The 18,287-nt window shown below is 35.7% G+C and overlaps 1 protein-coding gene across 1 annotated transcript in view; it reads right to left on the bottom strand.

The window, feature by feature from the left end:
- Positions 1 to 424: 424 nt before the first annotated feature.
- The window catches only part of UNC13C (unc-13 homolog C), a 132,017-nt gene continuing 114,154 nt past the window's right edge, over positions 425 to 18,287 (bottom strand). Inside the window, exons 29-32 of the mRNA XM_025894835.2 lie at positions 17,789 to 17,936; positions 3,673 to 3,765; positions 2,784 to 2,943; positions 425 to 1,826 (exon numbers count right to left, since the gene is read on the bottom strand). Of these exons, the coding sequence (XP_025750620.1) occupies positions 1,541 to 1,826; positions 2,784 to 2,943; positions 3,673 to 3,765; positions 17,789 to 17,936 (687 nt within the window). The 3' untranslated portion in view covers positions 425 to 1,540. The remainder of the gene's footprint in view (positions 1,827 to 2,783; positions 2,944 to 3,672; positions 3,766 to 17,788; positions 17,937 to 18,287) is intronic.

The following is an 18,287-nucleotide window of genomic DNA, read 5'->3' as shown; positions in this document are numbered from 1 at the left end:
TCCTGGAAAGAATCTGGATTACCTGTGTGGAGTCAGGCACTACATTTTTAGAAGGCTGGCATCAACATTCCAGCTACATGTCCTTCCTTTCTCTTAGTTATTTCTTCCCTAAGCAAAGCTGAAAACCCCAACCTGTGTAACTAGAACCACTTGTGACCAAAAGCAATGACAAATCTGTATCATTACAGAACATTATGTGTATTATTGCACAACATTATATTATATATGTATATGTATACCTAATTTATTGTATTTTTTAGGATACTGAAATGTCAAATCTTACACTTATAAAACAGCCAGATGCTAGACAGTGCAAATCTTACTTTAATATATTATAAAGTTATATAGTAAGCCCACTGCATGGGCTTCACATGCAGATAAACCCAATAGTTACATAAATAATATCAAATGACAAAACTAGAAAGCAGTTTCTGCATACTTTATTTTACAATTCCTCACTAAATATATTTACAGGACACAGAGTTTGCTTTAGTGCAATACATAGTAATGTTGCATAAGTACAAACTGTTGAACATTTCTAAAAAAAAATTAAAGAAATAAAGCACTTAACTGATGTTACAGCTAAGTATGTAAAGCAACGTTATAACTCTGAGTGAAAATGCTCACGGCATCTTTTCTTTTCATAAACAATTTCTAGAAACAAACCACAAACCAACATTACATATCCCAAACTACCAACCCTTGTACAGTACCATATCATTTAAAAAATGACTTTTTAAAAGCACATATACTGTACTGTACAGCAGTCTGTTCTACAGATACTGACTTACTCTTTTAATACAAATATGATATTACCATGGCAGTTTTGAAGAACAAAGTTATCTCAAGATATCAAACATCAGTAACAAACTCTGGTAAGCACAGCTTCTTGAGGACCTGCTTAAACAGCATTTCTTCACAGTGATATTTATGAAAGGTTGGAAAAGAGATTAGCATAAAATATTTCCATCCTTTTTCAGTTTTTATGCAAAAATCATTACTTTATATTGGTAATTATAAAATTACAAACACTTTCTATAAGTAACTGCATCTGTAGTAATGATAGAAAAAGTTATCAGTAAGACACCTAAAATGAGGCTTGCATAAAATGACAGTTTGAAGAAAACTAGGTACCTCATTTTTAAAATAATGGTAAAGGAGGTAACTTAATTTAGAATAAGCAACACAGTAATTTAACAGAGACAATCTATTAATCAATTAAAAAAACTAATTATTTATTAATAAATGTTAAAAAATAAAGGAATTGTGATGAGGTGAAATCAGCATTTCAAAAGATATGATGAAACATTTACTCTTAGTTTTGGCACTTCATTGGAACAATTACTTTACCAAAGACCAAAATATGTATAAAAGATATACAGCTCCTTGACATACCTTGCAAATATAGTACATAAGTACTGGCAAACACTGAAAACATAGTTAGTTAAACATTCCCACAGATTTGCACATGCATGCACTATTCAGACAACAGCATTGTATCTATGTTCTGGCGGCGACAATCTTGCATTACTTGGGGATTTTAGGCCGTTTCTTCAGCAGATCTTGTTTCTGTTTTAAGCCTTACAAACTCTTTAGCAACTTCATCATTGTTCCTCTGAGAAAGTATTCTAAGGATGGTGAGCCCAGTCTCGTCCACAGAGATGTTTCTCAGCAGGGGGTACCAGGAGGCACAGCTCCCTTTCTCGGCGATGCTTTGCAGCTGAATGACCGTCATGCCGATGATTCGGTCCTCCCGAGCAAAGCAGTAATCTTTCACTGAGAGGTGAAGTTCGTAGGCTCCTGGCTTATCTTCGTTACTCAGCGTGCTGTGGGGATGAAAAAATGTGAATTTAGAACAAGGAGTTCAGTTTAATTCCCCCAAGGGATGAATTCACTGTAGAAATCTTGGAAAAATTAAAGTGATAGTGGTAGTTTAATTTCGTAGTTCCATTTTGTTGCAACAAATATCATTTAGTTTTAAACTTCCCACACAGTTAACTTTTCAGATGCTACTGGTGATGTAGCTTCTGTTCCCACTGATCTGAACAGGAACAGAGAATTTGTTCAATGTCTGAAATAGGCAGTTACCTTTCCCTAGAAAGCACATAAAATATTCAACTAGTTCTACAACTGTCAGCACCTCAACTTTAAATCAACTGCAAAAAATATAAAGAAAATCATTGGCAACAAACATCAAAAGTAGCTTTGTGGTCAGACACAGTGATTGAACTCATTCCCAGTCAGGGCTGAAGGATAAGAGGATGAAAATAAACTGGTCTCACTTAAAAAAGGGGAAGAGGAGTAAACATTGAGAAGTGCTGTGAGAAGTACTAAATTTAAAACTCCAGGTTAGGTGAAAGTTTCTAACAGTTTTAAGGATTAAATTATAACAGCATTAGATAAACAGTGCTGGTAACAATGTGCAACTCTTTACATATTTAGATAGCTCTACAGTCCTAAAGCCCCAGATATGTAGTAGTAATAATCAATGCTTCAGTCCAAATAACTACTGAGGCCAATGGATTCCGAGGTATAAAACCAGTTATTCCTCTATAGGGAAATGAATTATACATTTTAACCAGCTTTTTCAAGACTGAGAGCTTAGTGGCTGCCATTCATCTTCATATAAAACTAAGATACAAATTAGTAAATAATTTTGAAGTGGTGTCTATACCTATGGATTTTGATGTGTACAGCAGCCTTAGGATGGGTTTTTATGTTCTTACTGATTTAACTGCAAAAATTTGCACAAAATACGCAATTAGCAGACAAAAGAGACTTACAATTGAAAAGTTTCATTGTATTTTGGTGACCAGGTGTTGCTCTTTGTCTTGGTTCCATGTTTTCTTTTCTTGTCACTTAGTTTAGGACCTAACATGCAAACCTCCACAAATGGCCGGAACATGGCTGTTGTTTGCCAGTTTAGATTATTGATTGCCACAACTACAAAGAAAGGAAAGAAACAAAGTTAAATAAAATTCCATTGGAAGAGTTCCAATTAATTACCCTCCATGACTTTGTATAGCCAACAAAAGGTGACCTGAGAGCTTTCCTACAGGATACCAATACCTGGCAAGCCCAGGAGGAGCTTTGCCTGTTTGCTGCCAAGTAAAGATGTCTGACTACTTTTGAGCTCAACAGTATCAAACACAAACGTATGTTTTACAAATCCTTTACATTTACAGCTTTTTTTTTTTTTGCCTGCTACCTTCACTGTAATTAAAAAAACAGCTTATACTAATCTCAGTGATACTGGGTTTCTCTCTGAAATTCAGGTTGTGCAGAACAAAGACATTTTGTTAAAAAGGCAAATTCTTAATACTTAGTGCAGTCATTCACCACCCAGCTTTGCTGCAGATTTGAGAGTTAAATGATATGCAAGCAATACAGAGGATATTTTGACATGTTACAGCTCCAGCTTTATAACTTAAATTTTAACTGTCTACACAGAGAAGCCCAGACAGTACTTAAGTGCATAATCTGGACTTCTGCTGATGTTGAGAAAGGGAAAAGTACATTCCCAATCACCTGAAACATACTCACAGCTTCACGAGTACTGCAATACATAACATTTGTTGTTTTATTATTGGTACGTTTTACTTAAGAGGTAGTGCTTGGGGGGTTTGCTCTTTGTTCTTGTTTTCTTTTTAAAGGTAGCTGCTGGAAACTTACCTTTTACAGTGACTTTATGCTCCCCAGTTCCAGGATGTGTGGAGACATCCACCTGTATAGATATCTCACCCACAGAATTATTAGCAGTTTGAGCTGAAACAATAATTAATAGGTTAGCACATCTGGCTTCAAGATAAATAGTGGAAGTTGAGTGGTGTTTTCTGTCAAAAAAAGATGTTTCTGACATGTTTTACATTTAGGTGTGAATCAGTTACAGATTCATAAGTGATTTTACCACAAAAGTAGCTGGCAATTGCACATGTTTGTGTAAAGTGCCTCAATAAAATAAAATATCCTGTTCATCTGGAACTTTCCATTTTTGTTGTCATCAGATGTGGTTGTATCTTGAAATGCAAAAGTTTTGTCAAACTTTGTTTCCATGTGTACCCCAAAAATCTTATTGATAGTATGCATTTGGAAAGTTACTTCTGCGTTGTTATTGATTAATCCTTTTCTGGGGGTTATGTCTCAGCAAGGTATTAAAGTTCTGCAGTAGCAAAGACAGAGAGGCTTAAAATAAAAAAGAGGAAGGTTGAAGGGATGGCAGAGGAGCCAGAAACTTTAATTTTTAAAATTTTTGCTTTGGAGTACCAACAGAGGTTCTAAGTCAACTTACACGGAAAGATTCTTTAAAAGGATTCTCAGTATGTATTGAAAAGTCAGATTAGAACAGTAGAACATAAACAAAATTGGATGTGTTTACTTGTTCTTTGCTTGGATGACTCTCAGTGTTGAATTCAGTGAGCTGCACTTGTGCCCCAGTGTAATCTCTGCAAACCACAGACTAAAGCAAATTACTGCCCCTTTATAAGGCTACTATTTCTGTGGGTAGCAGAGGAATGACTCTGTCTGCTTTCTATTTATACAGAAATTCCTTAACCACTGGTTCCCCATCAATCTGTATGTGAGGAGAATCAAACATACCTCTAGAAGTTTTCCAGCAGTTCATACAGGAATTAAGGAAAGGATAGGGAGAAGAGTGTCTTATGTAATAATAAAGGGGGAAATGATTTCCCCCCACAAATTAGTTTATACCCAGAATATTTTTTGTTCCTTTATCATACATAGTTTTTTTTTTTTTTTGCTTCTTGATTTCCTTGTCAGTGGCTTCCTAGAAAGGGGTTCCACAGTGCTTTTTATTCATTGTGTTGGAGTGATCTGTAATTACACTGTCTACGCTGGATGAACATTGCAAAGTCAATTAAATACTCTTACCCCAAGTGTTACTGCTTCAGAGAACAAGTTTGTTTTTTTTTTTCCTGATAAATCAAAACGTGGAAATTCAGTAATCATTTAATGTGCTCAGAACCTTGAATATTTTTCTGCATTTTCCAGCTTTCAAGTGAGTTTGGCTTGGAATTGTAATAAATCCACTTTTGGAACATAACCAACAGTGTTTTAGTAAAAATATTCAGCGTCAATATCTTAATGTAGTTATAGCTGCCACTTCTGAATTGCAGGGTACCTGTACAAATCTTACTGTTAGATGTATTTCAGTAAAAGGTAGAGGGTTTGGACCACTACTGGCATGGAAAAAAGCATAGATATTAGATATTAGATTTTTAATGACAAGCAGTTTGGTTTCTATGACAACAATTAAGTTTACTTTTGTATTTGCATAATTACTTAAAGCTGCACCATATAGAATCTTTAGGATGGTGAACCATTCTTCATCTTGATCACAATAAATAATATATAATTTTTTTAAGAACTTATATAAAAATTTAGGAATCAAATGGACTAGAAAAGCTAAATAAAATTAGTAGAATGGCTTTATTTAAAAGGGTAAACAAAAGTATTACCCAACTACAGTAAAATTTACTTTTATTTGGGAAGAGAAAGGGAACTCTCTTTGGTCAAGGTCATAAATTTAACCCTGATTTTCTTTTCTCTTGCAAACAGTGTCCTTAGGCCATGTATCTGTGAGAAGCATGTTTTTAATGGAGTTACATTTAATCCACGGTGCTGACTTGTGTGGAAAAGCCTTCCCTTGCATTTTTGTGGATTAAATGAAGACAACACCTATAATTCAGAAGGCAGCTTATCGAGGGTAAAACCCCAATACTATACATAATACATATTTATCTATAGGGTATTCTTGTTGGCTTTGTGATGCTGTAAAGTAAATCAAAGAGAGTAGAGACTGGAGGTCCTGGAGCATTAGTCTGTCTTGTGAAATCCCACCTTTTCAAATTGTTACATAGTGCATGGAATTCAAACGTAATGAGTTCTTTTTGTGGTGGTGAACATTTTTACGAGCAATGCTCTTTATTCCATGGATAGCCTTCCTTCAGCTCTGAAGTTTGAGTTGAACATACTGTAACTCTTCAGTTTTCAATCTTTTGTTCTGATTAAAAAGCTCTCAATGCCAAGCTGGACAGGAGAAAAGAACTAGGAATCTGCAACACTTAAATCTTAGGAATGTGTCGGATAAACTGAACATACTGAGAGAATGAGAAGTTCTTGAGCTCTGTCTCAATCACAATTAATAATAATTCACTTCTGAGTGCAGTGGAAGGTGAGTTAGGCTGATCCTGAATGTCACTGAAAATATCAACCAGTGCAAATTACTTGTTTTAGCCTCTAGCTTAAAAAAACCCCAAACCAAACCCCCATCAGCAGAAATCAGGAGTGTTGTAAAAGAAAACAATTAGCATTTTTATTAGATACCTTAGGCAGCAGCCTGTGGATGATGGTAATAGTGGAGTGTGCTGTGTTAACCTCTAATGCCATGTATGATTTTACCAAAACAAAAATCTATGAATCTGTAAGATAAGGCTTGTTCTCTTTCTCCAACTTTTTTATTAACTTATGCAAAGTATATTCTTGCAAAGGTCTTCTAACTGATCTCCCATTCCTTTTCCTAGTAGACCATAATTCACAACACTGCTCTAAGCAGTACCACAAATATATGGTGGGATTAGCCCTGTGTGCACAGTTCTGCTCGATATGGTTATAAAGAAATCTGTGCAAAACATCCCATGGTTTTATACTGAAAGCAGCTGACATTAAAATGATCCTACATTCAATATTAATGAGGAAACCTCCTGCAGCAGAATGTCTCAGCCAGCAGAGACAATTTCTAGTGGAGTCTAGAATATAAACTTGATTTCTTTCGGTGACCACCCCATCCACCTTTCTCTCTCTTTCTGACCTGCAGAGCAAACTAGAGATACAATTTTAGGACATTCAATATTTGCTTAGGGCGGCTCTTCTTGGTGTTCAAGAACTGTGGCACCTCATTTTAAAGTCTCTGATCTGCCTATTTCTGCTGGGTTTTGTTTTCTTTCTTGCTACCAGTTCTTGTGAAGTCACAGCAGGAATTAGTGATTCTGATTGCACTATAGAAAGGTCCATTTATCCTACCACATCTAATAAGCCAGTTTAACTGACAGTAAATATCTAGCCCTGCACTGCAGAGAATGACTGCACTTTTCTTCCTTTAGTGCTGTAATATTCAAAGATTAACAAACTTATAAATAATTCTCCTTTGAAAACCTTATGCACATTTAACTATTGCTGCTTGCACTCTAATCTCTGTTTTACAATTAATTTGTTAGGATATTCATGTGATTCAAAATACAGCATCCTCTCATAGATGCTTCTTAAAGTGACCAGCTACATTTAAAGTGCAGTTACTCTTTTGCAGCAAACAAACTGTAAAGGAAAAATAATCTCCTCTAGCCAAAGATGCTTGCTCCTCAGGTAACAAAAAGTCCAAAAAGTCAGGCTTTGATTCCTCCTTATTTAGCACCTGGAATGTCATCAAAGTGATGGCTGTTATAGCCTTAAGGATTTTGACAGAAGACAGACATTTTGGACCAAGGACCAAGCCAAATACTTCTTAGTCATGATAATCATATTGGTTACACATGCACAGAGAAACAAACTCCCCTGCCTTCTATTCCTTTGTAGGTACCTTTGGAGAAGTGTGAACTTGTGGACTGTTGTGGACTCTGGTAGATAAAACAGCAGAAAATGCAGGGGAAAAATGTAAAAATAAAACAGAATCTCCCTGTATTTTCTAGGATGATATTCCTGCTAAAGAGAATTCTAGTGAATCAATCTGTGATTGTGCACAAAAGTACATTACTGTGGAAGGGTTCCTTTGTCCTCCTTGATCCTTTAGCAGCAAGAAGTTTTCAAATGAGGAGTACTTTGGAAAATAAGTTCTAGGTTTGCATGATAAAAGACCCCAGCAGAAATAAATGGAATTCACAGAGGATGAACTAGCATAAAATTTAAGAACAGAATTTCAGGCCTTGAAATAGCAGAAGCAGTACATCTGGTGGAAGGTACTTTTCAGCTGTTCTGGAAGTTGAGGCATGGAGACTGGGATGTTTTCATGAGTTCTTAAAAAATACTAGAAAATATTAAGAGTAGTTAGGTTTGGAGGCTACAGGGAGCATTGGTATGCAGCATGGACCTCAATGAGAGTGACAAAAGGACCCTGAGAAGCCGAGGTAATGATTGTGCTGAGCTTGTACATAATTACTAACGTATCATTTCATGATATGGAACATCATCTGCCTTATGTATTATCTTATGATAGCAATTCTTTCATTTGAAACAGCTTTCAGATCTTTTGATATTCATCTTCCTGTTGGTAGGCTCACATAAGTCCTTAAATCTAGAGAAGGCTTTATTTGAGAGTGTGTTTCTCACAACGTAAATGATAAAAGACAGCAGCAAATTGTGTGTCTTGGAGAGTGAGGACATGCTTGCAAAACAAGAATTCTTTTTCTACTGCAAAGTTATCTAGTAGCAAAAGAGAAGAATAATGGAGTGTTTTTGTCATTCTTCACATGCGGACATGTTATTTTTGTTTCATCTAATAACAATTACACCTTTCAATAACACAGATTTAATTCCTTTTCCTTATCTTTTTTCTTTTAATTTTTTTTTTTAATGCTATATTCCAGAAGCATTAATTGATGAAGTGTTTGTGGTCTATGCAGCGCCCAATCTTGTTTATTGGTGCTAGCAAGGACAATTCTAACTATACAGCCATATTTTAAAAAATGCACTTTTCTTCCCAAATGTTTACGAGGGCAATATGCAGATAATCTTTGTCTCTCTGACCTTTCCTCAAACTTGCATTACATACATAAAGCTCATAGGATTTGTTTGGGAAATTGTGTTCTGTACAAAAGTTCTGTTTTATTAAAAAAAACCAAATCTTATTAGTTAACGAAGTAGATTGTTTTTTTTCCTCTACCTTCTGCCAAGTTTATAGATCTGTTGAGCCTTAAGTATATGGTTAAGTTGTCAGAGTATATATATAAGAGAGAGAGTATGTGTATGGGACAAGGAGATGGAGTCAAAACTGGAGGCTTGTGGAAATTCGGTAGAAAAATAAAGGTTGAACTTTGTCACCCAAACCAGCAGCGTGTGTCCAAAACCTGAAATTCATGGTCTTTCTCAGCCCAGGTCCCAGAGAAGTCAAGAATGTACTGTATCCCTCTCCTAATGTGAGAAGTTACATATGTCTGAGGAAGGAATTGATTCCATTTCTGGAAGCTGGAACTTACTAAACAGTTGACACAGTGTCCAAAAGAGACCAGCATCTGGTCTCAGGTGCTTGAAAACAGATATTTGAAAGGCTTTTATTCTATCTGCATTTATTACAATGTAATAATCTATTATTTGCTTTGAAAGAAAAGCATGAAATGTCCGAATTTATTGAATATGTAAAAATTGTCAGAAGTCCTTTACTTATATTTACTATATTTTTTTTCTTCACACAATTATCTTCTCATTTACCATACATTCATGGTTCCTTACAATTATTGAAGGGCTAAAATGACCCCTAGGTTGAGAAGGTACACATGAATTAAATAATTTACTTCATGCAAAAGAAGTGCTTCATTAAAAAGCAAAGGGGTCTAATATTTACCAAGCACCCATCTGACTTTAAATACTAATGTGTTTTTTACTGAACTAATCAGTGCTTATATAATAATAATGTAAGATGAGATTTAAAAAAAAATGGGATTTTTTGTCTTTTGTTGATCTTGGAATTTTATAATTTGCTAAGGTTACCATGTTGATGTTTGGTATTTCTCTCCTTCCAGCTGGCATGGATCTATAATCGATGGTAGGCTACTCACATTGTTCTTTTCTGCACTATTTATTTGAGGTCTCTGATTTCCCCAACTTTCACACTAAATGAAGGTGATTAATGCTTACTGATTTTTTTCAGCCTTTCCCTTTACTTTACACTTAGTCTCTGTATATCTACACTGCCTCCTTCTGATGTCTATGGCTTCTTGTATATTATAGTTCTGGGGCTGGACGTGCTTTTAAAGACTGTCTTCTTCCTAGACTTTGGTAGTTTCTTGGCTTTCTCCTCTTCTCATCCAGTCACTCATAAAGTTATTGCAAGTGGTAACTAGCAGTATTTTTGCCCCAAAGTAGTCAAAGACAATAAGCTAGAGTTTGGAACAGTTTGTATGATTGTATTAAGTTTCTAAATCTGTGGAGGCTTACGTTTGTTTCCTTTTTTTTTTTTTTTTTTTTTTTTTATTCCAGCTTTTAGGGTTCAGGATTTCAAGACATTCTTTACCTCTCTGAGAATTAGAAATCTAGCTCTGAAGAAAAACAACTACCTGCAAACAAATCATCATGCATGACATGATTTTATTACCCAAGACTTAGAAAAGCTCACTGAGCACTGTGAGCCAGGCAGTAAAACCAGCTGACCTGGCAATGTTGCCTGTGGTAACCCTGTCCTACCTTACCCCATTTGCTCACTAGCTGCTTCAGCATAAAGCTGTTTATTTAAACACTGGACCTATGTTTTGCCCTTATTTTCCATACAGGATGTAAGAAGGAAAAAGCTGAACAAATATTCAAGCTTTCACAGTGCCTAATGCTCCAGGAATTACACAAGCTATGAAATGAGCACTTTAATTCAGACAAGCATCTGTCATCTTTTGACTGATGATGCCAATAAAATACATATATTTGTCTGGCGTTCATCTACTAATTTATTAGAAGATAAAAGATTAGAGTGACTCATCGAGTTGTTTTTCACTGGATCCTGAGACTCTGTGATTTAGAGGAAAATCTTGAGTGCATTTTTAACATTTCCACTTAATACAAAGAGTAAGTTAAAGCTGAAATATTAAGAGAAAAGGAAATGATGAAGGAAACCTGATTTTATTGTGATAACCACACTAACTGCAACATGTGCTTTGCTTTAAAAGGTTGCTGTACAAATGGTTGATAACTGTTTGTTTTGGGGGATTCTGAGAACCAAGTCCAGTTTCTTGAAGGCTGACTTCATAAACCATTTATTCACCAGGCTGCCATGAAAAGATTGAAAAGATTTAGAAGGTTTGTATTTGATTAGAAAACGGAAGTAATTTCTCTTACGGATCGCTTGGTGTGACGGAATTAAGGCTGACAGGGGATTCGGCAGCATCTGTAAGCCTCTCTCTACAACTGTACAAAACCACACTATCAAAATACAGCCTCTCCTACTGGAATTTCTGTGGTGTCAGACAGAGCGATTCGAGGCATTCAGAGAGCATAATATAAAAGTAGAATATTACAGTGTTAGCAGAAAGTACTGGTTTGAGTGTCAGAGTGGAAACCCAGTTAAGGCCTTTCCCTTCATCTCTGCCATGTTTTACACAGCAAGGGCTGGAACTGAACAGCTCCACCGTGACCTTCCCTTCTGTGGAGCTGCTGCTCTGCCCGTGTGGTGAGAAACACGGATGAGGCAGCTCTGATCTGGGAGGAGTGTGTCCAACTGGCACCATCCCTCATGTATATGTATGTGTGTGTTCTGTCCAGCACTTTAACCAGGCAACATACAGGCCTCTTAAGAGATTTATATATGTATTGAATGCTCCACTGATACTAATAAGAAGTTATTTTTAAAAATTAATGACATATAATTGATGGATATCTGTAGCTTGTGTTTATTTTCTTGAAGACTTAGAGGGAACTGATATACAACTTGTTTCTAATTTAGGTGCTTTACTGTGACATTTAAGGAACAACCAGACATTTCCTAATGTAACAGCCTCTTAGGTGAATATTTTGTAAAGATCTTCTGCTTTACCAACAATCTGGTTTTCTATATGTGAACTTTAAAAGTATTTGTTTTCTACCACTATTCTGAATGCATTATTTTGTTATCAGCATACACTAGAATATTTCTACTAGTTGTAATTCCACAAGTTTCTTCATTGTTATATTTCCTGCTGTTTGTTCCTATACAGAGCTTGCAATTGTGCACTGATTCCTGCAGCTCGTAATGCAGGTCTGGCTTTTTTCTTTCATGAAATAAGGTTGTGTAACACACGATTCTGACCTCAATTTGAAACTACAGTGGATGAAGCAGGGATTATTTCTTGAGTTAAATTCTCTCTGAAGTATAGGTTATGAGAGAACTGCAGGACTTGAATTTCCTGATAGAATACAAGTATAGCTTTCAAAACATGACAGTTGATTGTAAAACAGTTTTGACAAGCAAAAGCAGAAACAAATCTTTCTTTTTGCACTTATAAGAGCTGCTAAACAGTTTTTATTTTCTTTAATCTGATGTCATCTATCTACTTGCCTAAACTATAGTTAACTAGCAGTTTATTATTTTAATGTGATTCCATATATTTAAAAAGGTATTGAGGTTCTGCTTTGCCTTGTACCATTACAGGTTGCAAAGGAACACAGAAATGAATTTTGACTTGGCAGTTGCAAAGAATTTCTCTTCAGTTTTGTTTGTGTACCTTCCTTCCCTGTGTCGGTGACTTCACAAGACGAGTGTGGAGCTCCTGTTAGAGATACTCAATTCATTAGGTAAATATGCTTATTATATTTTCTTGTTTTCAGATGCATCTTCCCCTTTTGCCTTTCAGTTGTCTGTCTCAAGAATGAAGAAATCTGATACAGACCAGCTGATGTGAGAGCAAAGCCTTTTCTGCAGCCTTGTAAACACACAAGTAGGGATTGCAGTATGAGCTCTGTGTTGTGAGATGAATATTGATTTTTCTGCTTAAGTAATACAAATGATTTAAAGTCAAGCTAAAAAATACATTGCAGTCCTGCCACTACCTATTACTGTCATTTATCTTGCAATAACAGTAGCATTCTCTAATGAGGTTTATAAAACCAAGCTAAGCTGCTGTAAATTTATAAGAAAAAATATTTCTCTGTTTCCAATAAGTAACCATTTTTGATGCAACAGTGTTACTTACTTTGGAGAAATTAGTGCTAATAAATGAGAACTAATTCAGGACACTGTGTTTGAGGTGCTGCCTTTTTATGTACATTGCTAAAGCTAAAATAATATTTGTTCCAGTGTTATTAGAGTTTATGCTAACCAAATGTAAATATTCACAACACAGAGTTTATGAAATTACTGAAGATTTAAGGCACTTTCTTAACTACAGGCATAAATCTCATTTTAATTTTGATAGCCTTTAAATTAAGTAGTTTAAGAGGTGAAAGTTATTAATTCAGTAAAAAGATGACTGCCTCTCTGGTTTTTTAGGAATTATTTTAGAGAAACTTCTGCAGTTCTGATCTCAGCTTTGAGTAATGGTGAGGCAAATACACCACAGAGTAGGAAAGTTTATACAATAGGCTGGTAGCTATGGATGTAGTTTTACTTCAGCATTCTGAGTCTGTTCCCTCTCTTCTGAAATACAGAAATACAGTAGGAGTTTGCCCTTTGGTTTCTATAGTTTTGCCTTCATTGTGAGAATGTCATTGAATTTAGCTCAAGTTCACTTAAAATTAGCTTATCCTGCCTGAACTGAGATTTGACCATTTTGTCTAGAGCTGTTGTAGGTTGATAACTTGAATAAATACATCAATATACAAAATATATTGTCGTTTGCAGAAGGCTTGGAGCTTTCCCTGATACTCTGGGCTGTTTTGCTGGCTGCTTTCCACCTGTTACCCAGCCATGGTGTGTTCTGGCCATCCAGCACTGAACCCCCAGTTCCTGCACCTGAGCTGGGCTTTACAGGTCAGGCTTGGCAGTGTGCTACTATTTTACAATCGATTCATTCTTGGCACAAAGTACAGGATGCACAAACAATTGTTTGGTTACAAAAGATTTTGAAAACAATCCATATTATAGACTGAATTTATGCAAGCATATTATCCTGCAGCTGAATTTAGAGAAAGAACCACCCAGTTTTACAACATGTTTGTTGTTATTACTGTTCAATCTAATAGTGATGATTTACAGCTGACAGAAGTCCAGAGGAAGGAAGATCAGTTTGAGATCTGAACCTCAGGTGATCTACTTGGTAATGATATACTTGTTCCACAAGATTCTCACTTGGCTGTGTTTTATATGCTCTTTGCAGAGGTATCAATGACCACAGAGTGTGTTAAATACTGATCACTCAGGCTTTGAAATGCAGTTCTCTTCACTAAACTGCCTTCAGGTTTTTAAAAATCCTTGAGGTGTATATCAATGTCCATTTTAAAGACTCCAAAAGTGACCTGCTCCATGAACTGGTTCTTGGCAGCATTAGCACCAGTGTATGGTTGAATAAGAAGAAAACACTGATCCAGAAGAATGCGCTTACAACAGGCACTGCAGCATCACCTGACTACCTCCTGGGTAATGTTAAATGTGAAATTCAGACAGGTAGAACGAAATTCATTAGCAGTTTATGATTCATCCTATGTAGTATTACAAAAGTTTTCCTACCAAAAAGTACTGCTAATTTATTTGCCAAAGAGAATGCAATGCTGCTCTGCGTGTTTTCCGTCTGTGGGTTGGTATCAAAACAGGACAAGTGCTAGCAGGTTTTTCTTATTTTTCTGGAAATTTTTATACTAAGGGACAATTAGAGATGAAAGTCCCCCTATTGATACCAACTTTAAATCTGTAAAGATCAGAGTTTCTGCAGTGTGTAATTTCCAAACAAACAAGTTGAAAGTGTGTGGCAGATTTGGGATAGCAGTAGGGATGCAATTGAAGAGAAACCTCTCTCTCCTTTTGTGCCAGGAAGAAATCTAGGTTTTTAATATGATAGCATATGACAGAATTTAAACTGTCACTAAGTGTGCTAATCTGGTACCTCTACTGTCTGTATGAACTTTAAAGATAACAGAAAAATGTTGTCTAATAAATAATTCTCATAGTGTGGTTACAGATTTGTTTTCACAGGCTGCGTGAGCATTAAATTTACAACTTTCTGCAGCATAGAATTGTTACAGTTGAAAAAGATCTTGAGCCATGACAAATCTTTATATGGAGAAAAAAGAAAAGCAAAAAAAAAACCCCAATATTTTCAGTTACTGAAACAGTTACTGCTGGCTTATGTGCTCAGCATTGCCATTTACTTATTCAAACACTTGTCTGCTTTGAAAACAGTCTGTGGTGGTGCTTTGAAGAGGAAAAGTCATCAGAGTAAGATTACAGAAGTTTATTTCCTCATTCCTGTCTGTGTGATAACTTGCTTTTAAAGCATATGTCCATAATGATGTAGTCTCATGATGTATTTGAAAAAGGCAGTAAGAGTTTAGCTTTCAAATATTTAGTGTAGTTAAATTGCCACAGGAAAAACTATGAATCCCTAAATCATCATTTTAAAAGTTAGGAATGGTTTTATTAATATTGTCTATGCAAATTGCTTTGTTGCCAAGAAGTTCTTTAGGAATGTGTAGGCACAAAGGCTGGGAATGGAAATGTTGGTTCAAGCAGTCATCCTTCTTTAGAAATGGTGCAAATCATAGTCTTGGATAACGTGGTTATTCCTACTGAACTTGATCCTGCATCTACATGAATACAGGATGTATCAAGGGCCATAACATACATTTTACAGAGCTATTATCATGGAATCACAGAGTCCAACCTTATGCTTTGTGTGTGTGTTAACTCCCCCTTCTCACACCAATTAAATAAATTTCTTAGAAAAACTACAGCTTAATCATGGTAAGCGAAAAAGTATTTTCACCTGTGGTTGAGTAAGCCTGATTGTTGTCTGATTCCAATAGTCATTAGAGGAAAAACTAGCATCCACTTTTTTCTAGTCACAATTATTATTCAATATGCTATTTTCTTTTTATTTAAAATATTCCTTTTTTTTCCATTGCTTTGAGTTTAATTACATCCAACTATCTATTGATTATGGATTGGAAATGTGCACAAATATGAGGGCAAATATAAGTCCAGTTATACTCCAAAGAAAGTTTCTGCTTTGTAAAGAGGGTCATTTGAACTAAATGCCAATGATACAGCTACAGCTGTGAGACTGGAGGTCATAATAGGTGAGGATTTAATTCTTTTAAATTAGACATTAAAGGATAATGAAAAATTATGAGTCACTTCTCCTTAACTTTGTTCCCAGTGGCTACATTTCTGACAATACCGGTGTGCAAATAGAGGCCTGCTAATGTGTGCACAGAAATGAACACAGACCTCAGGCTGAAATCCCAATGAAAATCAGAAAATTCAATTTTGCTGTTCAGGATTTATAAAAGATCTTTACTTATGGCTACAGCCCAGATAATTTTTTGCTCCTGAAGTTACAATAAAGGTATCAAGGTATATAGAATATAAAGGTATAAAGAAAAGCAAAATATACTAGTAAATCACAATTTTCTGCCTAAATCCGTATTGTTAATCTTTTTTTTTTTGAGAGAGAGGAAAAAAGAATCTATTCCCTACATATTAGAGTTTTACAGCAATTTTCTCACTTGTAATATATGAATTATTAACAGAGATATCCTCAGTTTAATACAGAAATAGCTTAGGAAATCATTCCTTGGAATTAATCTTGGGGCAAACTGCAAAACTCACGTTTCATGGCTTTTATACTGTGAGTAACATCCTGTACTTTAGAAGTAAAAACAACTGATTTCCAGCTTAACTGTCAAATTAAAACTCTTCTGATTCTTATGAGCAGGGTGATTTATTATAGATCAGCAAATTGTATTACTAATTTATCATAGATCAGCAAATTGTATTCTTCCCCAAATATACTAAATGGCAGACCAGACAGGCCATTTTTACAAATGCCCATTTCCTTCAAAAGAAATCTAGTGAAGATCACTATTGTGCAAAAATTTGCAGTTTCTAGAATAAAGGAAACATTCAGCTTGGAATATGGTGCACATTAGCTATATAAAAGCAGTTCCTGAATGTGCTGTCCTAGATCCATAAGACCTACTTTTGAAAATAGAAGGACTCTTTGCCTTAAAGTATAACCGTGAACTCTTGTCCTCTTTTTGAAACCACAGAAAGTCCTCTCCTGAAATAAACCATTAATGAATTGCATGTGTATTTTAAATGAAGAGAAATTTGTACTTCAATTTTTTTAGTGCCCCTACACCAAAATTCTCAAGTAGGAAAAAGTGGCTTCGGGTGTTACTGATGTCCAGATTCAAAGTATATCTAATACCACACTCTTGCACGTTCCCTGCCTTGGTTTACTTTTGGGAAAGTATCAAAAATTTGAATTTTGAATAGCAGGTATAAAAAAAAATATGTGCCATTTTTAGCAGAGTGGCTTTGAATCTGAATTCTGAAATGCACACAGAGAAAAAAATCTAGACAGGGAAAATAATGGTGTATTTTAACCTACAGAAACCTTCTAATTCTTTTGAATCCAAGATGAACTGCTAAAAGGAGAAATGTGGATTCTGTAACATGGAATCAGTGTGCTACATTAAGGGCATGTTGCTCATAATTTATTGTCCTTAATCACAAAAGGAAACCTCCTAAGGGTTTTAACCCTCTGCAGTTATCTGTGATTAGTAATTAATATCCTCCAGCTCCGAAGTTATCTAGAGCTGCCAATGCACTCGATGAATTTACTGTTTCTGCAGTTATAACGTGCACTCTGGAATGGCCTCCACAACCCTGGCTGTGTGTGGAATGCTCCTACAAATAACCCTGATGTTCAGTGTTCACACAGAGCTCTGGCACCTGTGCTCCCTGGGAAGTGACAGCTCACTAAAGGAACTGCCCTCAGAAAAGCTCCATCCATTGGCAACAGCATTGGATGTGGGATAACACCACCATTTGTGACAATAACCTCTAAAATACAACAGTGTGTGGAGAACATGACTGGCAATCAATCATTTAAAACACTTAAAAGATAATCTGATGTACTTTTTATGTCCCCTATAGGTCACTTACTTTGAGAAGTCTGAGTGTTTATAAACTTCTTTATCAAGGCGTCAGTAGTTTGTGTGTAAAGGCTCAGAGCGTATTTGAGGGACTGTAGGTCTGGGCTCTTTTCCAGGAAATTCTTTTTCAGCCCACTCCCTCCAGCATGGAAGTATTGCTGAAATGAGAAGCAAATATGGTTGTTCATAGAGGAAAGTTATCTGAGAAAGCCCTCAGTTGCAGACGTACAATTTTAAGTAAAATTCTTAAGCGAACTTTTAGAAATAACAGCAGGCATGTGTAGCTGGATTTATGACTAAAGCATTTGAGATAACTGTATTATCTCTGCTACAGAGCTTCTCTACCAGAGTAAAAAAAAATAAGTGTTGGGGGAAGAAAAAAATACAAGATTTTAATTTTGGTCCTCCAGATTGGAAGTACTTCTCTGCCAAAACTGGATAAATATTTGCAGCATTCCTTTAGGTTGCAGAGAGTGGAATCAGTTTAAATTCTTTATCTAAAAAAACCC

The sequence above is a fragment of the Manacus vitellinus genome, unplaced genomic scaffold (assembly GCF_001715985.3).
Source record: "Manacus vitellinus isolate BGI_N305 unplaced genomic scaffold, ASM171598v3 scaffold_16_pilon, whole genome shotgun sequence".
Lineage (NCBI taxonomy): Eukaryota > Metazoa > Chordata > Aves > Passeriformes > Pipridae > Manacus > Manacus vitellinus.
Note: the sequence above shows the minus strand (reverse complement) of the source record. Positions and strands in the feature narration are given on the sequence as shown.